Source organism: Polypterus senegalus, chromosome 2 (assembly GCF_016835505.1).
Source record: "Polypterus senegalus isolate Bchr_013 chromosome 2, ASM1683550v1, whole genome shotgun sequence".
Lineage (NCBI taxonomy): Eukaryota > Metazoa > Chordata > Cladistia > Polypteriformes > Polypteridae > Polypterus > Polypterus senegalus.
In genome coordinates this window covers 116,739,004-116,765,987 of record NC_053155.1, presented here as the reverse complement: position 1 = coordinate 116,765,987, position 26,984 = coordinate 116,739,004, and the positions used below count along the sequence as shown (strand labels likewise).

At 39.0% G+C, this 26,984-nt stretch overlaps 1 gene segment (V, D, J or C); it reads right to left on the bottom strand.

Moving 5' to 3' along the window:
* Positions 1-8,719: 8,719 nt before the first annotated feature.
* Positions 8,720-26,984, bottom strand: part of LOC120523265 — a 41,538-nt gene continuing 23,273 nt past the window's right edge. The window contains 2 exon segments of the C gene segment in view: positions 8,720-9,667; positions 22,751-22,855. Coding sequence covers positions 9,537-9,667; positions 22,751-22,855 — 236 coding nt within the window.

Sequence of the window (26,984 nt, the reverse complement as noted above, 5' to 3'; positions counted from 1 at the left end):
GGTAGAAGAAGAAGAAGGGTTGTGCTGTGCACTGGTACTAGAAAAGTACTTGAAAAACCTAAAATTTAAAACAGTATGATACCAGCATTTCTGGTACAGTTTTGGCACCATCAAGACTTCTTGAGGGAATTACTTCGACAGTCACTTTATGCTATCAAAAGGGAAGGGGTGTGTAGTACGTAATGTACTTAGGAGGCTGGAGTAAGATTGGGGGGGAGTTGGGGGTGGTTTGGAGTTATCCGTTATTTGCTTCAAAACTGTTTTAGTATTGGTACTGAGGTCTGAAAGCTGGTATCGATACCAAAGTCATAATTTTACTACCAATCCAGCGCTAAATGACTTCTACCCCTGCATTTTGGTACAGTAAGGGACAGTACTTACCTTGTACAATGATGAATAAATAAACAATATTATTGCTGTTGTAAAGAATATCATTACTGGTGAACTGAATAAATAAATAAATAAATACACATCCACTGTTGTACCTTCTTCACATGGCAACACTTGGCCATCCAATGTCGTCTACATTTGATCCGCCCCATCCCATATCCTGCACCACACACAACTGCAGGTGTGTCATTGTCTTCCTGTCAGGAATGGCTTTCAAACAAGCAAAAGAAAACAATATTAAAAAAATGTACAAGTTGAAGTAACTGCTCTCAGGATAAAACTGAAAGAGTAAACTAATTTATACTTAAGTCACACAGACTGTATTGTCATTTTTGAAAATTTTTATTCTTTGTAACTCATTTAGGAAATACTGTATATAAATATATTCAATTTTGTTCCACTTATTATTTATGTCACATGAGTAACGGCCCATTGCATCTTTGACATTTACAGAACATCTGCTGTAAGTACTGCTGTGAGGCTGATTGTGGTTATCAGATGGATAAAACTCAGAACTTTGGTGTAGTCAGTTGCTTTTCCAAGTCGGCCAAGTGTAAGGTTAATTTTGGTTTCATTGCTTTTTTTGGCTTTGATTTTTGATTCGCTGCAGTACTTTGGTTGCTCACTGTATTTCTGATCTCTCTTTTTCGACATTTGCCTGGGACTGACTATGATTCGAGTTGTCATTATTATCTCCTGCTTTTTTTATCACTCACTAAAATCTCGGAGATTCCATCTCAAAAAAGAATGTGTCTCTGTTTTAAGACTACTAATGCTTTTCAATGGAAGAATTTGAAATTTCATAAATGCGTAGCGTGCACTGTACTCTGAATATTGCAACAAAAATTTACCTGACCTGACAAATTTCCATGAAGAATAAGTGTACCAAATTTCTGCAGAATCAGTGATTTTTGCTATGTGTGAATGCACCTAACAAAGACATAGCAGAACAACAAACAAATCCAAAGAAAAGTAACTAAACTGATTTTGTGACAGAGAGGGACGAGTACTGAGGAGAAATTGCAGGAATTGAACATTTTTAGTCTAAGGAAATGAAGATCAAGATGTGACATTGAAGTGTTTAAAATTATGAAGGGAATTTGTGCAGTGGGTCCCAGCTGTTACTTTAAAATGAACAAGAACACTGAGACACATGGAAACGTGTTAAAGGTAAATTTCTTTCTACAGACACATGGAATAAATTACCAGAGGGTACACAGCAGTGTTGGAGCATGAGGCAGTTAAAGCTGGTGTGCAAATCAATGCATTGAAAAGCAAGATTCTAGATGTAGGGTACTTCAACATCAGTAGCCCCATCTATGTCGGTCAACAGTGTCTCGAGGAAGTGAAAAACATCACCTTTCTCTGTAGCACTGTAGCGACAGACAGTGGATTGAGAAGGTTATGACTATTATGAGCCACTTGGGGCATATCTGGAAATCCAACAACATCTCCCTGCCATCTAAAATTCACCTTCTGAATTTGATTGTAATTCCTACTGCTATCTATGCCAGTGAAATATGGAAGACGACTGCAACCATCATGAAACACCTGAACATATTCTAGAAACAGTGCGTCAAATTAATCCTTTGCATCTCATACCGTGACCACTTTAGAAATGACAAAGTATATTGTTGAACCAATACTCTCTCTTCTAGCTCATATTGTTACTTAACGTCAGTTTCGATTTGTGGGCCACATTCTCCACGTGCCTCCAGAAAAGTATCATAGTGGCCATGCTGCTGACACCAGTGCATGAGAAACAGAAGCAAGAGTGACTGTGGCAAACATGGCGGCACACCTTTCTCAAAGACCTTCATTAAGTCAACCTGGCATGGGACGAAACCGAGGCTGCTTCTATTGACTGGGCTCGATGGCCGCCTAGCACAGAAGGAACTAAATCTAGGTTAAGAGTAATAAAGTACTGGCTTGGGTATGCTGTATGACATGATTGGAAATGCATGAATACTCTTGGTGGAAGGAAGAAGACTGAGTAGACAGAAGAGGCTTAGTCGGTAAGAGATTTGAATGTGGTGGGTGTGAAGGCAGTGGATGCTACAGAAAGGGGATCCTAATGGCTGACCCCTAACACTTGGTAAGTGTCTACAAGTAAATGAAGATGGTAGCTGCTACAAGAATGATACATATTTAAAATTAGATTTAAACACCTTAGATTTTCTACACAAGAACATAATTAAATTGAAAAGTGAATGAGTTTACGTAGTCTGGTGAACTGATAGGAAAACTCTGAAACTGTGCACTCCCACAACAGAAATTTACACTTTTCTTCTCCCATTAAACATATTAAACTCTATGTCAATAGTCGTGTTTGTAAAGTCACAATATGCAGAGTGCCATACAGAGTGGATGCTTTTGCTGCTCCTTTACATTTGTACTTTCGTTTGAATTTCCAACTAAAGAATACATGTTAAGGCTATTCCGAATGCCATTAAGACTAGAGATTGACAAAATAGTTCTGCAAATTTAGATGACAGTACTACTTGTGCACACTTTTTAATAATATGGGATATTTTATTAATAATTATTATTACTAATCATTTAGACTCAGTTCTAACCAAATTACCAAACTCAGTCGTCTTTCTTGCAGATCTATCCTTCTGTAATGAAAGGTTTTCCGCAGAGGAGCTGTTTCAAAATTGACATTTTAAGATCGGAAGTTGAATTTAAATAAAAGTGCACTTAGGTAAACGGGAGTTGCTTGTACCATTCACTTAATTAATACCACTGTAAGGGGAGGTAATGGCAGAAAACAAGAGTTATTTATTAAAATGGGTCGAAAATTATGTTTACTTTGCCACGTTATATGAGATCCATAACTCATTTGTAGTGTCTAACTTTTAATTTGAATTATTTATGTCTGTTGGAGCACAAATAGGGAGAACGTACCTTTAGAAATGTCACTGAACTGTAACTTAATCATATCTATTTTCCATATCATTTTTCACTACAACTAGTGCGAGATTAGGAAGTGATTGTTTTATTTTAGAGAATGTGTATTATAAATAAAAGAATAATTTTTATTTTAATTATGCTAAAATGTAACATAGTCTAACCAGTCTATGAATGGTCACAGGTTGAGAGGTGGTATCCCGATAATGTCTACCCCTAATTCAGTCCTCTAAAGGAGATGTCAGTATAATTGTATCTTTTGCACTATTCTTCATATATTTACTGCAGTAAGAACTGCTGTGATTGTATTGCTTTATGTGTAGCTGGCCTCCCAACTCTGAATAGACAGTGTACAGCGTGTACACCCTTCCACAACTGATCAGGTTTTCAGTGTCTGCCTATTACCCACACATTTCTTTTTATGACATGTTCAAGCTAGAATTAACTATGCATTCTAATTTGCAAAATATTCTGCATTTCAAATAGAGATGAGGGATTCCAAGAATGTGTTCCCTACCACCTGACCTACCTATCTTTTGTACCTTCAGGACTATGAACAACATTTTGAGGGTGATGCCAGCATGATGCCTCTTCAGCCCAGCAGGACCTATTGTATGTTGCAAGAGGTGTATGCCATTTTAGAGAACATGCAGGAGGAGAATTGCCAAGTGGTTTTTGTTCTCCCTTAGTGAATTGAGGTCTGTCGTCAGAGTGCTAGTTTCACTCAGGCCCATCTAATGGGCACTGGCCGGGGGCCCCAGGAGCATAGGGTCCCACAATGTTTTGCCTATGTATGCTTCTGTTTTCGTATCAAAACAGGGGCCCCAGTGCACTACTTTGCCCGGGTGCCTATGATGCTGGTAATATGACCGGGTTCCCTTATGGCCATGTTGAGTGCAACCCACTTTTGGGTGAGAAATACTGGTTTAGTTTATACTATACACTCTTGGCAGGATCGTCTAACACTATTCTTTATGCACCAACAATCTGGAATACTTCACTAGAGATACCCCAGGCCAGCACACTTCAGCACCTTTTCTTGATCCCTTTAGAAATGACTAGCATTCCTTCATACTTGAGGGCAGTAGCAATTAACTCCATCACACATGGGCATCTGAACATCATCCATTGGTCTCTGCTGATACTTGCAATGCCGCCTCTGGGTGAGAGGGGGCACTGCTGTTAACTTTATAGTCTCTTTTTCTCTGTGCTGAGAAAACACCCAGTGAGTGAAACCCTGCCTCTTCCAGTCAAGAACTATAATAAGTTCTGACATCAGATGCAAAGCACACCTCCTGCATGTGGGACATCCCCAATCTTGACTAGTTCGATAAAGCCTTTAGAAAAGACAAACCCAGCAGGCTAACCAAGTAGCTTATGTATCTGTTTTCCACTCATGTGCTACCGAGTGCTTATGTCATTTCTTTTGTTTGGACTCTATCATTAAATCAGGTGGCCTGGTTGGTCCCCCAACTTTTCTTGAGGACTCCTCTCCTATTTTGCCCATGGCACATGGCCCTTTGCCCTTTTTTTCGGGTACTTGCTGGGCAAAGTACACTGCAGCCATGTGCAGTTCTAGGAAGATGTAGAGAATGCCACAAGGGTATCCCTCATGATGGCGACACATTCATGTACAGTAGAATGCCCAATGGGGTCTGGTTGGTCTTTTGGCCTTGGAATGACTGGGGTTTACTTTATTTTATTTTCCACACCTTCCTGGCCATCTGTCCACATCCATTGCTATTAAGCAGAACATTGATTCTCATTCCTTCTGTTTCATATGACATTTTATAAATAATGATTTTAGTTTTTTTTAATAACAAATAGTACTACTATAAAGCACTTTGATCTACTTTCATGTGTTACAATATGCTGTTTTTGTTAAGTTATGAACAGACGCTCCATCATTCTAAATGACCTCCTCCCATTGATGACATGGCATATCTTGACCTTCTTCCCATCATCCTACTTTATCTGCAATGATCTAAGGCTTTTACAACATCCTACCACTACCAGCGGTGCAACACTTTTGGTAAGTACACAAGTCCAGCTTCCATCGGTCAGAAGACAAGTGAGTAGTAGGAAAAGATGACTTTTATAGTAGTGGTCTGGTATGAGTTACAGAAGGTGGAGAGAAGAGGGGAGTCCATTTGTCCTTTATTTTCTTCTTCCAGCTGGACAGGTGTCTTCCTTGGCCTCTTCTATAATCCCCTACTCTGTCCTGTTTGATTTAGCCCACTGAGACACTCCCAAATAGTCATGTTCTTCACAAATAAATTATTAAGTAAATGCTTCAAAATCTTAGGTCAGTGATAACCACTTGCCCTCAAAGAATCCCACAATGAAAGGAGACTTAATAAAGCGAAATGCAAGCTTGCTTTAACAACAGGGCACTCTAGAAGGTGGTTGAAATGTTCATTTCTCCATAGTGAACTGCTATACAGGTGTCTTTGTTTCATCTAAGCTAGTAAACTGTGCATCAGCAGCTTTGGCTTGTGGGGTCTTTTATCGTGTTATCAGATTACCTAACATGAAAGGTACCAAACAAGCTCTCAAGTTGTTTTATTGATGGAGGATAGGAATAAATGTCAAAACTAGGTATGTAACTGCTACCTTTATATTCTTACCTGCTCCCTCTCTGTATTTTTCTTAGACTTTGGTCCTCCTGTTCTGCTGGGCACATGATGCAGCAATCAGTCGCCATTCTGCTTTGTTCATTGCAGTTTCTTCAACATTTTCCAATTTGATGTTCATATTCTGGAGGTCCTCAAGGAATGCACTATGCCAACCATCCCGGTTTTCTTTTACCGTCTGTTTGTGTCCAGCTCATGGCTATCTTTGTATATTGGTCATTTGGTAAGCACAAGATGTGGCCAGCCAAACAAAATCTTTGCTCTGTGATATCTTGCAGTGTTTTGAATGCAGCCCTATGGAAAAGCTCTTCATTTGGGATATAATCAGTGTATTGGTGTATTGTTCGCAGACACCTCTGACAGAAGTCACTCAGTTTTTGAGCCATTTGCGTGGTGACTTTCCATGTTTTACTGGCATATGTCAGAATTGGGAGGATGATAGAGTCGTACAGATGTAGTTTCATATTGGTGTTGATACTTGCTGTTGACCATGTTGAACACAATCGCTGAAAGACTGCTGCTGCCTTTCCAATCCTGTGATTTACTTCAACTTCAGCGTCACCGTTTTGGATCAGAATACTGCCCAGGTAAGTAAACTGGTCGACTTCTTCAACTGTTTGGTTGACCACGATTTGGGTTGTTGTTAGCTGACTAACACAGATTTCCATGGTCTTAGTTTTACCTCTGCGGATTCATAAGCCAGCCTTGTATGCAGCCCTTTCTCAATAAGTTGTTACATGCTGAAGACTGTTTTTTGTTTCTGTGAGCAGAGTGATGTTGTTAGCGAAGTCAAGGTCTGTCAGCCACAAACATCAATTCCTTTGTATACCACAATGTGCCCAGTTTACTTTTTGACACATAACATAATCACCAACAAGAACAAAAGTGGTGACAATGTGCAGCCTTGACGTACAAAGTGCAAAGTAGTCGGTTGTACCAATATTGGTTTTCACACAGCGGCTGGAGTTTCGGTACAGATATTTAAAGATGTTTACATAGCAATGTTGAATGCCATATAGCCTGGCAATATACCATAGTTACTCTTTGTACACAGCCTTCCTAAAGTCAGTGAAGCGTATTGACAGTGGCCACTGGCACTCCATTTGTACCCTGCATATTCAACCCTTGGCACCTCTAATGGCAGCCTGCTCTTTTATTTCCAATCTTTTACTTCAACCCAGCTGAGGCATACCCTTCAACCCTTGAGGAACCACAGCTACACAAGGAAATGACAATCCACCCCCTTGGCTTGTTAGTTATAGTAATTAGACAAAGGTATTGACTTTTAAGCTTTTACTTGTAAATTAAATTTGTCCCCATTAAATGCAATACACAGAATTGTACAACCAGTGTGTGTTTCACATTATCATTCAGTCCGGGCAGAAGCTGTAAGATGCTGATGGCCATTTTCTTTTCCTGCAGGTTATGTGTTCTCAAGTGAAGCAAGGATACATTAAAAGAGACAGAAGACTCTTGGGCAGTTTTAAAAAAAGAGCAGTTGAGGGTTGGGGACTTTCAGTATCAGCTCTGCCCTTCTCTCACCAAAACACGACACATGCGCACCGGCAGTAGAGCTTGTTAACAGTACCATTTACAGTGTCTTACAGCATATGAGAGTTCTTCTTACATCAGCAGGCTCAAAGTCAATTTCCAAGATTCTCAGATAAGTAAGGAAAAGCATAAAATAATAAAAAGAAAGTCACTTTTAAACATTGCAGTGGACTGCACTTGCTCTTTTTAATCATCATGTTAATGATTTCCAATTTACTTCCTTTTGGCTATCGCAAAAATGTCACTGATCTGTGATGAGCAGAGCTGAGGGCCATTACCAATGCAATGCTGAATCTCCACCATCATTTAACACTGCTCCATATTTGAAATAAAGAACATAAGTATGGTGATATAATGTGTACCATTAATTAGAAAACGTTGATTCAGATTATTTGACGTTTTAATCTTGTTAAAAATTTAAAACAAAAACAAAAATAACAGAGCCACGTTAAACAGAATCAGAAATGACATGGCCAAGCAGCAGAGTGACAAGACTGGGATATTCTTTGTAAGGCCTGCTGTTTAAGTGTGAAGTTCTTATAAGTTGTAGTAACTGAAACAGATTGGATACTTTCGTTCAACCTTACAAAACTCTGCTTATCATTTAACCTTTTCAGCCCTAATTAGACAGAGCAGATATTCCCTAAGTCATGAAGGTGTGTGTTACACTGATGGCAGACTCCATAATGACCTGGCATGAAGGAGTATTGCTGTGTCAGTGACTGTCTCATGTGACGTCTGCTGTCCTGCTCATTCTTGGTTGGTGTCTTGCACACAGTGTTGCTGCGATAGGCTCTGAACAAAAAAAAAAAATACCGTACCACACCGTAACTCGTGTACCACACACCCTCGTGTGCACCCTAATTTTTACAAGGAAAACTGCGAAAATCATTTTGCCCCGTGTATAACGCACGTTGTGATTGTATAGGAAGCATTTAGGACATGTTTTGTGCAAAATGCCCTTCTGTTTTTGTTGCATGATGAGAGTTTTTCTTTCTTCTGTTGCCAATTTCGAACACGTGACTCTGGAACACCGTACTTGCGACCTGCTGTCCGTTTTCATATCTTCTCTGCTTCCAAAATCACTTTTAGTTTCTCTCCCACCGTGAAGGAGCGTAAACGCTTGCTATTATCCATGCTGAATGACGACGCCAAACTGATTCAAAAACAAGAGCGAGAGAGAGAGTGCGAGCAAGCCCAAGCAGAAGAAATAAACATTACAGAATTACATTTCCTTCTGTATGACGTGCACCTGATTTTCTAATGCTAATTTTCGGGAAAAAATGTGCGCGTGGTACACCCGTAAATACGGTAATCAGATTCTTGGAAATGGATGAACATGCTAAGCCAGTTTGTCAAGCCATATGTATGTTCAGTAACACTCTTAACACATGGCTTTATTCACCTTATTAAGAAATTGCCACACCAATGTTAATTGCAGAAGGACTTTTAAATTCAATCCAAGCAGGATCACTGAAGTTGTGTGCTTTTTACTTCAGCCTGTCTTGAGAATGGTATATGTACCATTAAACTGTATCCAGCATACATGCTAGCCATGGAGAGCAGGCAGAGCATCCTTCAACTCCCATCGTGCACTCCCTTTTTCACTGAACTGTAATACTTCACATGGTTAAAAGCAGCTTTACTTGTTTATTTGACATCAAATGAAGTGCCAGACTGCCAGAAATGTTCTAACAGCCTACTGCTTGGTGTGATCCCATGACAACGGAGTCACAGATTTTGAATTAAAGGACATTCAGCTACTTTGCAATGTCCACTTCACCTTTTAATGTCATGGAGCACGACAATGGTGACAGGCTGCAGTGAAAAACCTAGCCTAGTGGCTCCATGCTGAGGGTCCAGCATTCAGTCTGTTGTGCATCATAGAGGGCTTCACACTTCTGACTGTTAGGTGTAGATAAACATCAGGAAGGAGCTAAAAAAAAGTTTCAGTTGGATAAAAACAAACTTATATTGTAGTAATGGTGTTGCTCTCTTTCGATAGACAGCCGGTGCGTTGTGGTCGCTTCACATGTTAGTCAAGCTAAGTTCTTAGTTTTCATATATACATTCATTCCCAGAGATGCCTCTTTTGCTTTCATTGGCTGCATTGTGTTGATAGTTCTCATATACAAAATTATTAAATATACTAATGTTCGGAGGTTCAGACTTCAATTGAATGCCTGCAAAAGATAAAGAATAAAATGGATTTAAATTGCAGTAGACAGCTTTGTGTCACTTGAATGAGTTGGAGGTCTGTGGTGGGCCTGCCTGCCTCTCACTTCCTGCCCCAGCCAGTATTATGTACAAACAAGATCAGCTCCTGTAATCTTGGTGCTAATCTGCTCTGCATTTCCTTGTGAGCACACCTTTGAGAAAGTAAGAAACTTCAACTGCCCGCACATTTTCTAACCTACTTAACCAGTTCACAGTTAGACGGGGTGGGATGACAGTAAAGTTGCAAAGGCATACCTTATGTACACAAACACAATTGCTTCTACTTGTAACGATTACCCTAAGCTCAAAGAGGGCAATGCTACGTTAATGATGAACTTGCTGAGCTCTTATTAGCACATTGGACATGGCTGTTCTGCCACTTCTCCTCTCAAAGCTTATTATCAAACAAAGACAAAAAACAAAAGGAACCAGTTATGGAACAATGCAAGAGAAAAAATGACATATATACATATATTTTAACTAAACAGTTACACACTTTTACTTATTACAACAGCACCAACAAAATAAAGTCCCCTTTAACTGTCTCTCGAGCAAATGCCCATCCCATATACATAGACACTCCCTTAAAACACACCAAATTCCAACTTTCAGTTAAAAAGGATGGCCATTCCCAACAAACCCCACATCCTCTTCAATAAAACCCGTGTGTGCGTCCAGGTGTCCATGTGTGTGTGTCTTCTAGTGAAGTGCGCATGCGCAAGGCCGCACGTGTTCTGTCTCTCCCTGTGCATTCCATGTGCAGAGAGAGAGAGAGAGACACACACACACACATGTGCGCGAGACATACACAGACACACACACACACAAAGGCGTGCGAGAGAGAGACACACAGGCACTCAAGAGAGAAACACACACACACACACACACACACACAGGCACTCGAGAAAGAGAGAGAGACACACATACAGATGCGCGAGAGAGAGACACACACACACAGGCGCGCGAGAGACACACTCACACAGATGCGCGAAATAGAGACACACACAAAGGCGTGCGAGAGGGACACACACACACAGGCATGCGCGTGCATTGTTGCAATTTTACTTTTCTTGTTTGTTTACTAAATTATGGATTTTTTCCTTGTGCTTAAAACTCATTAAAAAAGTGTTTTTTCGTAGCGCTATAGTGCGAACTCTTGCAGTTAGTTTTCTCTGTTGTTCAAGGTTTTCTCAGTGTTATTCAATGTTTTTACATTTAGTTTAATATTACGCTGTGCATTCTATGGTATGATGAACTATATTTGTGCTTAAAAACTTTAAAAAAATATATTTACATATAGTTCATATGGTCTGGAATGGAGTAATTGTATTTACATACAATCCTATGGGGGGAATTACTTCAGTTCACAACCAAATCTGGTTACAACCAGAGTTTTGGAATGAATTATGGTTGTGAACCGAGGTTCCACCATATTACTGTCAGAGAAAATTACAGGCATTTTACGGAAATAGAAATCGGAATTGCTGCGAGAGAAATTTAAAGGCACACAATACCATGACGCATATTACAGCCACATACAAGGTCCCTTGTCATTTAATATAGACTGCTCCTATTAAAGGTTATGCACTGCTGTTCTAGCCCCTGTTATTGTAACGGGCTTAATGTCTAGTAGTGTATATATACATCAATATACACAAAACTCTCAATGTGACTTAAAGAAACAAAAGATGCCCCTGTTCAGGTGAGGCACGTATATATACACAAATATAAACAAACCACTAGAGACAGATATATATCCACACAAATCCAGTCCAAAGGGTTATTGTCCATGAAGGAAGGAGAAATATGTGAAGAGAGCAATCAAATTGGGAAGGATCAAGGGAAGATGGATGACGACGCTATCCCAAAAGTATAAAAAGTCACAAATCTCACCCTCCAAAATTGGCAAGTCAAAGCACATGGACAGTCTTGCGGGCGTGCAGGTGGCCACCTCACTAACCTTGTCCCAGCGTTGGGCAAGATGTTTCTACCTTTTTTTCCCTAGGGGTTAATAGTGTCTGACCTATTTCCCTGGTAACACAAAGCAACTATTCTTCTCAATCACTTTTTTATTGTCGGTTTTAATTTTGGTGCTCCAACCCTTCATTTTACAGCAATCTGAGGTATTGGGAAAGGCCTGGATTTTTCAAAAGACATGGTCTTCATCCTTACTGGAGGGAATCTTATGTATTATCCCAAAATATTGCACCAAAACTGCCTGGCTGACTGATTAGAGCACCATCCAGGCCGCAGACATGTGACCTTAAATCACAGGCTGTTCTTTATCCCACCTGTTATTTTCCTGAAGCTGTTACCCATAATCCCTGTTGTGGGGCATCAAGTAAATTTAGTCTTGATGCAAACCTTAAATTACTTGATAACCAAAAAATAAGGTGTATAATTAGACCAAAAGATAAAAAAACAGACCCTCCACCAGGGGTACCTGTAAGAAATTTACTTCAAATTAAAACAAAAAATATATCAGCAGTTCAGAAAGAAGCATGGAGTTTTAAATGCTGCTTATTGAACATTCGCTCTCTTGGCACTAAAGCTGTTTTGGTAAATGATATTAAGTACAAAATCTGATCTGTGTCTTCTTACTGAAACCTGGCTTAGTAAATATGACACTGTTCCCCTAGCAGAGGCGTCACCAGATGGATACTCGTTCCTTCATAAGTCTAGAGATTCTGGTCGAGGGGGAGGCCCTGGAATAATTCATTGTAAAAAAATGCAAATCACGTCTAAAAATTTAGGCGACTTTGCATCCTTTGAGACATTCATTTTAAATATTAAAACAGATTCCAACAAAATTATAGTGCTAGTCTACAGACCACCAGGGCCATATTCATTGTTTATGACTGATTTTAGCAACCTTTTATCTGATTTGGCTATAAATTATGATCACATAGTTCTGATGGGGGATTTTAATGTACACATTGATGTGGAAACTGACACTTTTAGCAAATGTTTTACTTATTTGTTAAATTCAGTAGGATTTTGACAGATTGTCAAAGGTCCAACTCATAATCATAACCACACATTAGATTTAATTATAACTTACGAAGCTGAAATTAAAAATTTAAATAGTACTCCATTAAATGAAGTTATTCCCAATCACTATTTTTTACATTTGATTTAGTCCTGAAATTAAAAATTTAAATAGTACTCCATTAAATGAAGTTATTCCCAATCACTATTTTTTACATTTGATTTAGTCCTGTCCTTGCAAACACACTCACAGATTAAAACAAAGACAGTGCGACATCTAGGTTGTAATTGTGTTTCAAAATTTATAGATACCTTGAGTAAGTCGAGTGCAATTGTGGAAAACCATTTAGATCAGTTAACATCAAATGTAAACGTGGAAAACAATTTAGATCAGCTAATATCACATTATAATATGACCTTGAGAGATGCTCTGGACAGAGTGGCTCCCCTAAAAACAAAAGTGATCAAAGCACATTGAAACTCTCCCTGGTTTAATGAAAATACTCGAGCTCTTAAATTAGAGTGTCGAAAACTGGAGCGCAGAAGGAGAACAACAAAGCTACTTCTCTTACAAATTGCATGGACAGAGAGTGTTAATAAATATAAAAAGGCCCTCTTTAAAGCTCGCTTAGAATACTATTCTACATTAATAGATAGCAATAATAAAAATCCTAGGTACTTTTTAGAAGTGGCTAAATTAACAAATGGGAATTCAGATCAACAGTGCAAAATACCAACAGATATTAGCAGTACAGACTTTATGAACTTCTTCAATGAGAAAATTAAAAATATAAGATCCCAGATCTCAGCATCACAGTACAAACCAAATACTAGCTTAGCAGACCCTGTCGCACATTGCATTCAGCACTTTAATAATTTTAATCCTGTAACTGAGCAGGAAGTCTTAACTTTAATTACTAAAATGAAGCCCACTACTTGTTCCCTAGATCCAGTGCCAACAAAACTAGTAAAAGTGCAATGGATGTTCTTGCAGCCTATTCTAACCATTATCAATAGTTCATTACTGCATGGCACAGTACCTGATGCACTAAAAGTGTCAGTCATTAAACCTTTACTTAAAAAGTCAGACCTAGACCCACACATACTAAATAACTATAGGCCTATTTCAAATTTACCATTTCTCTCTAAAATACTAGAAAAGTAGTCGCCAGTCAGCTTCAGTCACACCTTACGCATTACAATTTATTTGAGAAATTCCAGTCTGGCTTTCGCACTGGTCATAGTACAGAAACGGCACTAACACGGGTTGTAAATGACATTCTGATATCCTCTGATGAAGGAAATTCCACTGTAATTATGTTGTTGGACTTAAGTGCAGCATTTGACACCATTGACCATTCTATTTTACTGCACAGGCTAGAAAACGATGTTGGGCTTACAGGCCCGTGCTCGCTTGGTTTAGTTCTTATTTATCAAATCGATTCCAATATGTACAGAAATGTGCTGACAGTACTCCATCATTATACACAGAAGTTCAATATGGTGTCCCACAGGGTTCAGTACTGGGACCTTTACTGTTTTCACTTTACATGCTTCCACTGGGATCTCTCATTAGGAAACATAATGTTAATTTTCACTCGTATGCAGATGACACCCAGTTATACCTTTCATTTAAATCAAATGAAGTTTCTCCATGTTGTCTTTAATTAGTTGTGTTAGTGAATTAAATGGATGAATGAGAACTACTTGTCTTTAAATACAGATAAAACAGAGATGTTAATTGTTGGAGGGAATGACGCTGATCACAGCAATATTTTGTCGTCATTTAACTCAGTTGGAATCCCAATTAATTTTAATGAATCAGCACGCAATCTAGGAGTTATCTTTGACTCTAGCATGTCATTTAAAGTGCATATTACAAAACTGTCCAAATCATTATCTTAAAAATGTTGGGAAATTAAGGAGCTTTCTAAATAAAAAGGATTCTGAGAAATTAATTCATGCATTTATCTCTAGTAGGATTGACTACTGCAATGGTGTTCACTGGCTGTTCAAACTGTTCTTATACAGCCTCCAGTTAATCCAAAATGCTGCTGCAAGAATTATTACAAGAACAAGAAAGTATGAACATATAACTCCAGTTCTTAAATCCTTACACTGGCTCCCAGTTAAGTTTAGGGCAGATTTCAAAATCCTCCATTTAACATATAAAGCCTTAAATTGCCGAGGTCCGCTTACTTGTCTGAACTTATCATGACTTACAAACCTGAGCACATTAAGATCTCAAGATGCCGGTCTGCTTAGGATTCCAAGGATTAATAAAATAACAGTGGGAGGTCGAGCTTTTAGTTACAGGGCCCCTAAACTGTGGAATGGTCTTCCTGCTTCTATAAGAGATGCCCCTTCAGTCTCAGCCTTTAAATCCCGGCTGAAGACTCACTACTTCAGTTTAGCATATCCTGACTAGAGCTGCTGATTAACTGTACAGACTGCAACTCTGTTGTTAGTCATTAGCACTAAAACATAAGTAGCATGATAGTTATAATTTGATACTAACCCCTCACCTATTTTGTTTCTCTTCTTGGTACTCAAATGTATTGTTTTGCCTACCTAAGGTGAAGTCATCTCCTTTCATCAAATTGGCTGGCCCAGTGCTGTCTCAGCTGTGGAATGGACAAATAGGGGAGGCAGCTAGATGGCTGAGATCTCCAGGACTCTAAACAAATCCAAATTATATTATGCAACATCATCTACTGTTAAATTCTGCTCCGTACTTGCAAAGTTTTTTTTTTTTATACTGTATTGAGGATTTGTTTTGTTCTTTGTATTGTATTGAATTGCCCCCCTTCTTTTTGACACCCACTGTACGTCCAACCTACCTGGAAAGGGGTCTCTCTGTGAACTGCCTTTCCCAAAGTTTCTTCCATTTTATTTGTTTTTTTCTGGGAGTTTTTCCTTTTCTTCTTAGAGAGTCAAGGCTGGGGGGCTGTTAAGAGGCAGGGCTTGTTAAAGCCCATTGCAGCACTTCCTGTGTGATTTTGGGTTATACAAAAATAAATTGCATTGTATTGTATTATTGGCTGTCAACCGGAACAGTTTTTTTTGTCAAGCCTCCCAAATCCTGCTCATGAAAACAATGCCGCCAATCACTGCCTCTCAACTCCTGATCCTGAACTGTGAAAAGCTCCTCCACCTGAATCTGAGTGGAAGCCCCCGGCATTGACCAAAAGCACACAAAAGACAGACAGGATACACAGGTAAAAACATTATTTCAATACACTCCTTATGTGGCAGTGCTGCATACTTGTCTGATTCAGAATCAAAATTTAAACTAACAAATGGGTGGAAAGCTAAAGAACCAGGCAGAAAACCCACAGACACAAAGGGAGAACATGCTAACTCCATCCAAACCCAGGATTAGAATCTACAATTCAGGAGCTGTCAAATTCTATTGAGAAAACATCACTAGATTTGGTTAAAGTTTACTTTGTTTGAATTTTAAGTATCTTGGCTTAAACATTAAAATACAAATATACAGTAAAGCGGTCATAGTTTACTCATTTTTTTAGAAGCCTCTTTTTCCTGAACATGGTCACAGGTAGCCAGAGCCTATCCCAGTGAAGGTGGGTGTAAGGCAGAGACCAACCCTGGACTGGAAGACAGTCCAGTATTACTGACATTACAGGGCCGGCCAGAACTTCTGGGACTCGTCACTCAGTTCTGTAGCACCTTGTCAGGTCAGCATTGTTGTTGTGTACATCAACAGCTTTTCCTTTTATCATGACACTTTGCTGTCACTTTGCTAAGACCTGTTCACTCTTTAATAACCATGCTGTGTGTTTTCATTAAAACACTCTGCTAGCTATGTCATTTATTTCATTGCGTGCTACACTAAAATTGTTGACATATTTTTTTATAACCAATAAGAATAACTGCTAGTTATGTTTTTTAAAGCCACATGATATAGTGGTACCTGACGGTACCTAATGGTGTAAGTTTAATGAAGTACAAATACAAAAACATGAATGTATTAGACTACATATACAATACACTCAAATAGCCCTAGTTATGATTGTCAACATTTAGGTTTGTGAAGAAAAGGAATAATCTGATTACTGCTCCACCACACCACAATTTGAATCAGGTCACTATCTGTATAGAGCTTGCATATTCACCTCCTGTCCATGTAGGTTTTGCTCCAGTTTATTGGTACAATTTTGCACAGGATGAATGAGTGCGTTATGCTCATGCATACTCTGTGACCCAGAGTGGAATGTCATCCTGTGCATCTATACGGCCTGTGCTGTCAAGATGAGCTGTGGCTATGGCCCAGAATCTGATCTAAGCAGGTTAAGTACATTGACGGCGCAGTGGTTAGTGCTTCTTTCTGTTTTGCAGATCCAGATTGCTGTGTTGAATGCCTAACCTCGTTCTTCTTTCTGTGAAGACAAAAGCACCTATGAACAGCTAGATGTGGTGAGTTTTATCACGTTAACTTGAATAAAACTGAAACCCAAAGAATAAAATAAATTAACATCCGGTCAAAAAACACTGCCTATGTTAACCTTGCATTTAAAAATAAATATCTTTTTAAAAAAAGTGTGAATTCCAAATTAAAACAAAAATAGAAAAAGAAAAAAAAAAGATAGATGAATCATGTCTATGTGGCAATACGTTTACAAGCAGAAATGTAATGAACTAGAAATACCCTTCCAAGGTATTTCATAGGATGATTTATGTTTTAAAATTTTAAGTTAAACTAATAAAAAGGCATATGATGCAGAACCTTAAGAAGGGTGCGGCAATGAAAAAATGTAAAAAATATATATATAACAAATAAAAATATAATAATATAGAAACAATTAAAAAAAGAAAAAATATATAAAAAATAAAACCATAAAATCTGCAGTGAAGATGACCTGCCTAGCATCCACACAAGGCTGATATAAACTGTTTGCCCCAACATAAAGAAATTTGAGATTTCCAGACCTCGCACCCCTTACAGTAATGTAATACAACACTCTGCACAGAGCCATCACAGTGCAGCAAAGCTATGGTGAAAGTCTGTTGTCACTCAACGATTTGCAAAAATGGCACATGTTTGATATATTGTAGCTATACTAAAATCTTGTGTTCTTCTGCACTTGAAGTTGGCTGATGTACTTTATACAGCATTGTTCTTCGTCCACTGTTTGAAAGTTATTTACATGTATCACTAAACAGGCACAAAAGGGACACCTGCTATTAGCCAGTAGTTGTCCACCAACAAACTCGTCAAGACATTATGGGTACACCCAGGCCACATTGTCACAATGCCCATAAAAAGCTATTGGCGATTGCAAATCACTGGAGGACTTTTGCAGTAGGATACAAGAGGCTTGGAGTACCAGTGCACCTGAGGATTTAACTTAATGTGTGAGTGTTGCTCAGAGACATCTCTCTATTATATAAAAAAATCTTGGAATGAGACAAGACCTGTTCAGAGAGATGAGGCGTGACTTCTCAGAGAGACACTTTCACGTCCCGTGAGATGAGACTTTGTACCAAGAGATTTAACCACTCCCGGGACCGGAAAAAGACAAAGAGTAGATGACAAATTAGAGCGTCGTAAAGAATTCAAAAATGTTGGCGTGATACACATGCAGAGCAGGTTAGAGATAATGGAAATAGGAAAATTCGAAAGTCTCAGAAAAATGATAGTAAAGATCACATTAGCACAAACAAACAGAAATTATTACTTGGTGAAATAACGGAACAGAAAAGAGATCGAATATATTTTTCGGATTTAAATTTTAAGTTGGAGACTTGTAGATCATCTAATTCATGTTGCCATCAAGGAAAAGTAGTGTTTCTTCCCAATGAAGAGGCATAACTGTGAGAATTAAAAGATTTGTTGTTTGGTGAAAGTAAAATCCACATACTTGGGTCACAGAGTTGTACAGATACACAGGAGAGTTTAGAGATGGCAACATTATTCAAACACTTAAACAAACATAAGTCTCTTTCAGGAGTGAATCGAGCTCTGTGTAGTCGGAGGGGACAGTTCTGTCTCTCAATTAAAATGATAGAAAATCTTCCTCTTCATTGGGGCGCGCCTTGGGAGTGGGACCCCCAATAGGAGCAGAGGATGTCTGAGGGAGAAGAGAGATAAGGCAGTGAGACAAAAGGACAGCTGCTCTACAGGCTTTTAAATGTTCGAAGCGCTGCACAAGATGCAGATCACACGGCACGACAGCAATAGCAAGCTAGCAGCTGATTGAACAAAGAGGAGGTAAAAAAAAACTGTATTTGTTTCCCATTTTATCACTGTTTAAGAGGGGGTTTCGGAGGAGCGACTGCGTCTCCTTGGGGTGCATTCAGCCCCCCATTTCACAACGCTTGTAGCAGAGATGTGAAGTGACTGGCGCATAGCACAGGCCAGGTTTGGGGGGATTGGCGAGTAAATTGAGCAGGGGACAAAGCCCCCTAGTATATACACATTTTTGAAAATTGAAATAATCATCTCAAACAGGCTTGAAGAAAAACGATATTTTTGAAGAGATGTTGCTGCATTAACTATCTTATACCAGTTTACACTTGACTTGTAGTTTTCATCATCTTTCTCTGTACATTTAGGATTCATTCGCTCAGAGGTTGATGTGCTTGCTGCTTCCTCACCAGCTCTTCTTTTCTCCACCCTAGTGGCCCACTTCTTCTCTTCAGTATCTTTTCGTGTTAAAACTGATTAAGTCAGTTTTTGTGTTGCAATTACTTAGTATGTTTTTCTTAATTTTTCACTTAAGCTGGTGTTATGGTGTATAAAATCTGTACATTTTGGTTTCAATTATATTTTGTTAGAGACAAGACAACAGATGATCTAAGACAAATCAAAGCAGGTTCTCTTCCCTTACACCTTTACTTTTATAACAGTTGTTCACAGCTTTGTGCGAATTTGTTATTACAGCCTGGGAAAGGAGACTAAGCTGATAGCTCAGGCTATTGATTACTTTATGGATGGACATCTGAGACAACAATTGGATTTACAGCATGGGAATGGAAAACTGAGGCAATATCAAAGAACTTTATTACCTGGGGAATTAATTCATCAACCATTTTGACAGCCAGCCAATCAGGTGCATGTGTTGTGAAACCAAGGCATGACATTTCATAATAAATATGCCTTGGTTAGAGACAGAAGAGAAGCAAAAAGAAGGAGAAGAAGGAAATACAGAAGGAGAAGAAGAGGAACGGACGAAGATGGCACTGTTCATCAAAAAGGCATCATGAACATCGATTGCTAAATCAAACGCCTCCCTGGGACATTCATCCTTGTCATCTGTAACTTTTTTATAAGCTTTTTCTAAAGACTATATATATTCAGACTTTCCTAGCAGTACCTACTTTCTATTATTCTTTGTTCCAGTGGTATTATTATTGTAATAAATACTATGCTGTTTTTAACTTTCTATGCTTTGTCTTAATGTCTAGAGTGACTGAAGTAATAAGTTAGATTTCTTTGAGCACCTAGTGTAGCCAGATGTTTTGCCATTATATCTGTGCTGCAAGGTTTATAAGGCTGAGAGTGAGGGCTCCACTCAATAGAAGGGACAGTACAAAAAGAAGGTATATAGTCAAGAGTACAGAGTCTTTGTATGTTTAAATGTATTCTTGTAGACCAAAAGTAATATTTAGGTCTGAGATATCACTAAAACATCATATGTTGTTTGTGCCGATAATAAGTAAGTCTCTTGAAGTGCTGGGAGAGGCACAGGCTGTGTTATTCCTAACGCACTTGTGTGGTTTAAAGTGCTAGAGGTTAATCAGTGTGTGTGTGTGTCATTCATGGGGCACTGTTATGATTACGGTCTGTGTGTATGCGTATAGCTATGTATGTGTGTGTTCATCTTAAAGTGCAACAGTAGACCAACCTGATAACGAACTTGACGAGAACACTTACCCTTGAGGAAACAGGTAAAGGGCAAGTAGAGAGAAATACCACGATAATACAGCTGGCACTTAAGAATGATTTAAGCTATGAAGAAGTTGGGGAAGTGATAGCGAAGGTGGTAAGGAATGAGAATGGCACTCGTACGCATGCGCCGCACGTCCACCCTGCTGGCCAAAGCCGAGAGTTGATTCTACAATAAAATAAAATAAAAATAAAAAGAGGAATAACCTTGGAGGTCAATCATCACTCTGAAAGTAGATAGCATACATCACGTAGTACATTTGTACCAAATTTCAGGTCAATAGTTCAAACAGTTTGTGAGCTACAGGTGATTTAAAATCCTGGACAGACAAATGGACAGCCACGGTAGCATATTATATAAGAACATATGAGGAATGTGATGACATAGCATATGACATCATATCTGCATCGCATGACTGATATTGGGCATATAAACACCATGCAAAGTTAGACACAAGGTGATGGCGACCAAACAATCCACAAAATGGCATTGCTAGAACAACATTATAATATAAAATACACAAAACTAAACATCTGAATTTCAAAAATACAGCGAGTACTGGTAGGCTTAGGGATACTTAAAATCTATATTTACAAAACTGATGCTAGCACATGTGCCATCTGTAATTGTACAGTGTTGAGAAAAAGTATTTGCTCCTTTCTGATTCCCTTGGTTTCATTCATGCAATATGCAATCTTATTTCTCCCACTTTATTGATTCATTTATTTATAATTATATAACCCACAGTTTTATGTAACTAACAATCCATCCATTCATTTTGTAAATTGTCTTATTACAGGACAGAATCAGAGTACAGTCAACACTGGGTGTGAGACACAAACCCACGGAAATGTCACACTAATCTAATGCAGGCCCACCAAGTCAGACATTCACCTTTACTCATCTTGAGGAATTCTGGAGACATCCAAATATGCATATCTTTCAGATATGGGAACAGACTGGAGTTGTTGTCAGATAAAAAACATGCAGAAAAAAATTAGAACAACATCACAAAGCCAATAAGCAGGCTAGGAACCTAGAGCAGTGAGGCCTCAGCCCCAGCCACCACAATGAAACTCTTGTATTAGATAATGAAGTACTTCTTTTTATTGCTCTGTCAAACTGCAATATATGTTCTTTTACGTTGTTTTATTATTTATCTATTATTTTATTAACAAACCCACTTTTTTCAGTTCAGGGTGGCACGGGCCCTAGCTCAGGCAACTTGAGGTGACAGTATTATAAAGTTCCAAGTGTGCTATGGAAGTACAGGGAGTCCTCTGGTTACAATGTCTTGACATACGATGTTTCGAGTTTACAACACTCACTCCCATAAAAACTTAAAAAAATGGAGATATGAGTGTTTTGGCTTACACCATTAGCATCGTACTTACAGACTATGTGGGAGAACTAGTTTGGTCGCACACAGCAGACGAATACACAGTAAAGTAGGGTATGAGTGAGGGAGTTGGCAAAGTAGTTTTGTTGCACGCAGAGGAAGTGTTCCGTTTGTGTGGCTTTGTTTGGCGACTTTGTGGCCCTTATCATGGCTCCTAAACGAAAGTCAGAGTCTTTAGATGGTAGTGCTTTGAAGAAGAGGAAAGCCATCATGATGGACATGAAATTAGACATTATAAAGGGATCAGAAGGAATAAAGGTAAGGAATTTTTTTACACTCATTTTTTCTGTTACTACAGTAGAGTGTACAGTACAGTATATTAATGTCCTTTTCCTTTTTCTGTGGCTTAGTTGTGTTTCTATGTTCTAGATTATGATTTTGCAAATGTGTTAGAATAGGTAAGTGACTTAAGGTGGGATGTGTTTCGACTTACACCAAAATTCAGGTTACATCACTGTTGTAGGAACGGAACTGTGTCGTAACCCGAGGACCCCCTGTAATTGAATTATTTTTGATTGATTAACATTAAACATTTCATTAGTATTAACATTAAACACAAATCATTTAAAAGTATTGTTCTGATTGTTTAATTTTAGGCATACTTGAGTAAAATTCTAAAAGTGATTTTAATGCTGCCCTTCCTACAGCTTGGAATTATAGGAACGGCGTAAGTCAATCATGAACATCTCCCATCGTTTCTGCCACTAGGTGGCAAGCCTTGGCTAACTGTCAGGAATGAAGAGCAGTCTCACCTTTAATACATTTAAATACAGGGTAGCTTAGCAGGATAATTAGAAATGAGATGCCTGCGCAGATTGCACCAGCATAGATCCAGTGATTTGTGCAGCATGGTGTGTCTGAAAAAAAAGAAGAGGAAGTTACAAAATGGTGAGCACTGTTGTAATAAACCTTTCAATTATTTTTCCTGAAAAACTGATCTGAAGATACAATAGAAGGGAAAGTGCACTGGTATATTTGAAATTATATTTAGTAAATAATTAAAATTCAGGCAGAAAGAAAAAAGATGCAATGAAAATGTACTCTAGGACCTGACACTTCAACACAGCAAAGTGTACTTTACTTTACTAGTAATCTAGCATTTTTTTAATTACATTGTCTGAAGCCACTCAGTACAATACAGTGGCCATACTTAAAAATGAACAGAACATTTTCAAACTTGCTTAATCCAGTTCAGTTCTACAGGAATCCAACTTTGACGGGTCACCAGTCTATCCAGAAGCACACACACACACAGCTCTACGCGGGGTCAATTTAGAATTAGGAAGTACTCTAAATCACATAGAGGGGTCTGGGTTTGCTGTTAAAGAGTGTGGAAATCTGTTCATGAAAATCAAGAAAGTCTCATAGGTCAAGTCCGTGAACACAGTTTGTACTGTGCAGTCGTGTCTGCTTTGTGTATGTAAAGCTGGAAGGTGTATACCAGTAACATTTTCAAAATTTTGTTATAGCTTTTTATTATCTTAGATTGAGCGATTTGCTTGTCAACCATGGAGGGTGTTATGTGTTATAATCATGGACTCTACCCACCCCAGCAACAGACTGTTTAGCCTGCTCAACTCAGGCCAGTGGCTGCACAGCCTAATGGCAAAACCTAAAAGGCACACGAGGAGCTTTTACCCTCAGGCCATCAGGATCCTGAACTCTGACACGCCAAGAAAAATTCGAACCTAAAACTCATGACACACTCACTGTAACTTACTGCACAGCCACTTTATACTTTTTACTGTTTCAGTTTTTAACTCTTCATGTTAATGTTATTCTACTTCTATTTTATGTTTGCTTTTGTTTTGCACTGTCTTGAAGAAGGCTAGCCTTTTCATTTTGCTGCATGATGTACCTGTGTAACTGTGAGTAATGAATAAAACTCTTCAAATTTGAATCTAGATGAGATGGCAGGGCAAATTCATTCTCCCCTGCCATTTCTCTGGCACATATCTGTGGTTCAGACTTTATGAATCATTATATCAGTAGCAAAGTTACCACAAAATTAATAACCACTAAACTGCTGAGTAAAAGTGTTGACCAGAGTGTATGCTTAAGATAATGAAACTAATTATATAATTTAAAATATATATTTTTTTAAATTTTAATTTTTTTTTTATTATTTAGGATTCCCTCCACATAAACTAGCAATACCTAATAAGCATTTAAGCAGACACAAAATAATCGTGTGCAATGTGGTGAGCTACGCTTCAGGTCATACAGGCCTACTGTTTCTATGTGTGACATAAAGAAAAGGCTGCAGAAGACCAGGCCAAGTAGTGAGTACGTCCAAGTAAAACCACTCAGAGCTTCACAGAGCTTCTAGATTAAACGGTTGTGGTTTCTACCACATCACAAAACTTCCTCTCTGCTAAACATGAATTCAATACAGACCAGAAACTGTTAGTAAAAGAAAAAAAAAAACGTTGTTTAAAAGTTGAAACATTTTTTAGACTTGAAATTTCCCAAATCTTTTTTTCACTTCATTTTTTATCAAAAGGGAACCATCAGGGTCACTTTCCATAAAAACATAAATTGTATTTTGTAAAACGGGAATCAGTTCTCTTCAAAATAAGGTAGTTTCTCTAGTTCTGGGTTTTTAACCAAATGTGAAATTTGATCTGGACCAGTTGATGTACAGTAGTTATATACAGTATGCTACAGGCACAGAGGTGGACACCTGCGACTAGTGAGAACATATTCATCAAGAATGAATGTTTTGTCTGTGATTGCTTTCTTAGGCTAAAAATGCATACTTGAAACTAAAAGAGCAGCAAGAGTCAGATGATCATTTACACTCTCACAAGATGTGAAGTGCGTAAATCATTAAGCTGAAACTGTTCATGAGAGATGGGTGGAACAGTGGCGCAGTGGGTAGTGCTGCCACCTTGCAGTTAGGATTCCTGGGTTCGCTTCCCAGGTCCTTTTGCATGTTCTCCCCATGTCTGTGTTGGTTTCCTCCCACAGTCCAAAAACATACAGGTTAGGTGCACTGGAGATCCTAAATTGTGCTTGGTGTGTGTGTGTGTGCGCACCCTGTGGTAGGCTGGCGCCCTGCCCGGGGTTTTGTTTCCTGCCTTGCACCCTGTGTTGGCTGGGATTGACTCCTGTCACCCTGTAGTTAATGGATGGATGTTAATGAGAGAAAAGTGATCACTGTACACTTACCTGTATTTTTCAGGTAAAGTTCAGATGAGAGAACCAAAATAAGTCCTCACCCTTAGAACATACACTGCATCACCATAGCACTGCTGCAAGGAAATGTCTGTGCCACCAGTGCACACAAATATTAGATACTGTCAAAAGCCAACCAAAAGAGTATACAAATTAAATAAAAAATAAGGAAATTAAGGGAAAAAAAAGCAGACAAGGAAAAATATTTCAAACAGTCCAAAATGGCTCGAGATCATGGCAACATCACATAGAAATGGTCAAGCTATTCTCAGGGATACCTTAATTTTGTGAGCCATTCAAAAACTTAATGAAGACATTTCAACTCTGTTATAACCCCTCTGTACCACCTATGTAGATAGTGAGGTTGGATAAACATGAGAAGAAATAGGAGAAGAGTAACTTTAAATAAAAACACCAAGCTTCACTGTTTTTGTCTAATAATAAGCAGTCACTCTCAAGTCTTCCATCCATCCATCCATTATCCAACCCCGCTACAGGGTCACGGGGGTCCGCTGGAGCCAATCCCAGCCAACACAGGGCGCAAGCAGGAACCAAACCCTGGGCAGGGCACCAGCCCACCGCAGCTCTCGAGTCATTTTTAGTAATATTATTATCCCTGTCTTCTCTTTACAGAAAATTCTAAACTAAATATTCTTCTTGGCGCAGCATGGTGGCACAGTGGTAGCGCTTCACACTCGCACTAAAGAGGCCTGGGTTCGTGTCCTGAGTCCTCCCTGTGTGTAGTTTGCATGTTCTTCTTATGCCTTATGTGGGTTTCCTCCGGGTGCTTCAGTTTCCTCCCACAGTCCAAAACACATGCAGGTTCGGTGAACTGGTGACACTAAATTTGTCCTAGTGTGTGAGTGTGTGTGAGTGTGTGTGAGTGTGCTCATCCTTCAATGGACTGGTGCCCTGTCTGGGGGTTGTTCCTGCCGAGTACACTATGCTTGCTGGGATTGTCTCAAGACCCCGTAAACCTACTCATGATTGAGTAGAAAACAGTATGGTATGTTATGGTATGGTAATATTCTTCTTAAATGAGTATGTTCTGCTTGTATCTTTGAACAGGAAGGTGTAGCTACAATTCTTTGGTACAGCAAAGACAAAATCTCTCCGTGTGTGACTTACTTCCATCTCCTTTTGAAAGCTTTAATCTACTTTTTACCTTTTGCTACTGTGACAGATAGGGGGCGCTGTCATCCCCTTGAACCCTCAAACCAGACGCCAGTACCAGATAAAAGTCCAAATAATGACTTTATTAATACAATACAGTGCACAAAGCACCTTCACCTCCACTATACTTAATAATAAACACAATAATACACAATCAATAATTCCTCCACACCTCCCAGCAGCTCAGTCACCCTTCCTCCCAACTAGGCTTTCTGCTGGGATCTCCCACAGTCTTTTTAAAGTCCTTGACCCGGAAGTGTTTCTCTCTCTCTGTCCATGTGACTTTATAACACTTCCGGGTCAGGTAAAACTCCTATTCTTCAGCCCGGAAGTATGTCATTTCCTCTGTCCCCCTCGACTGGGAAGTACTTCTGGGCTACAAGGCAAATAGAAGTCCCTGGGCCTTTCTCTGCAGCGTCCCCTGGAGGTCCCCATGTTATCCAGCAGGGCTGTGAAGAAAGACGCCAATGTCCATGACGCCCTGCTGGAATTTGGGGCACCTCCATATTGCAGAGAGGGCTCCATCTGGCGGCTTGGGGGTATTGGCCGGGAGAAGCCGCCAGCCATATTCCACACTACCTTTCACCTAATTCCAATGAATTTCAATGAATCTTTCTGCAACAATCAAATAATTTA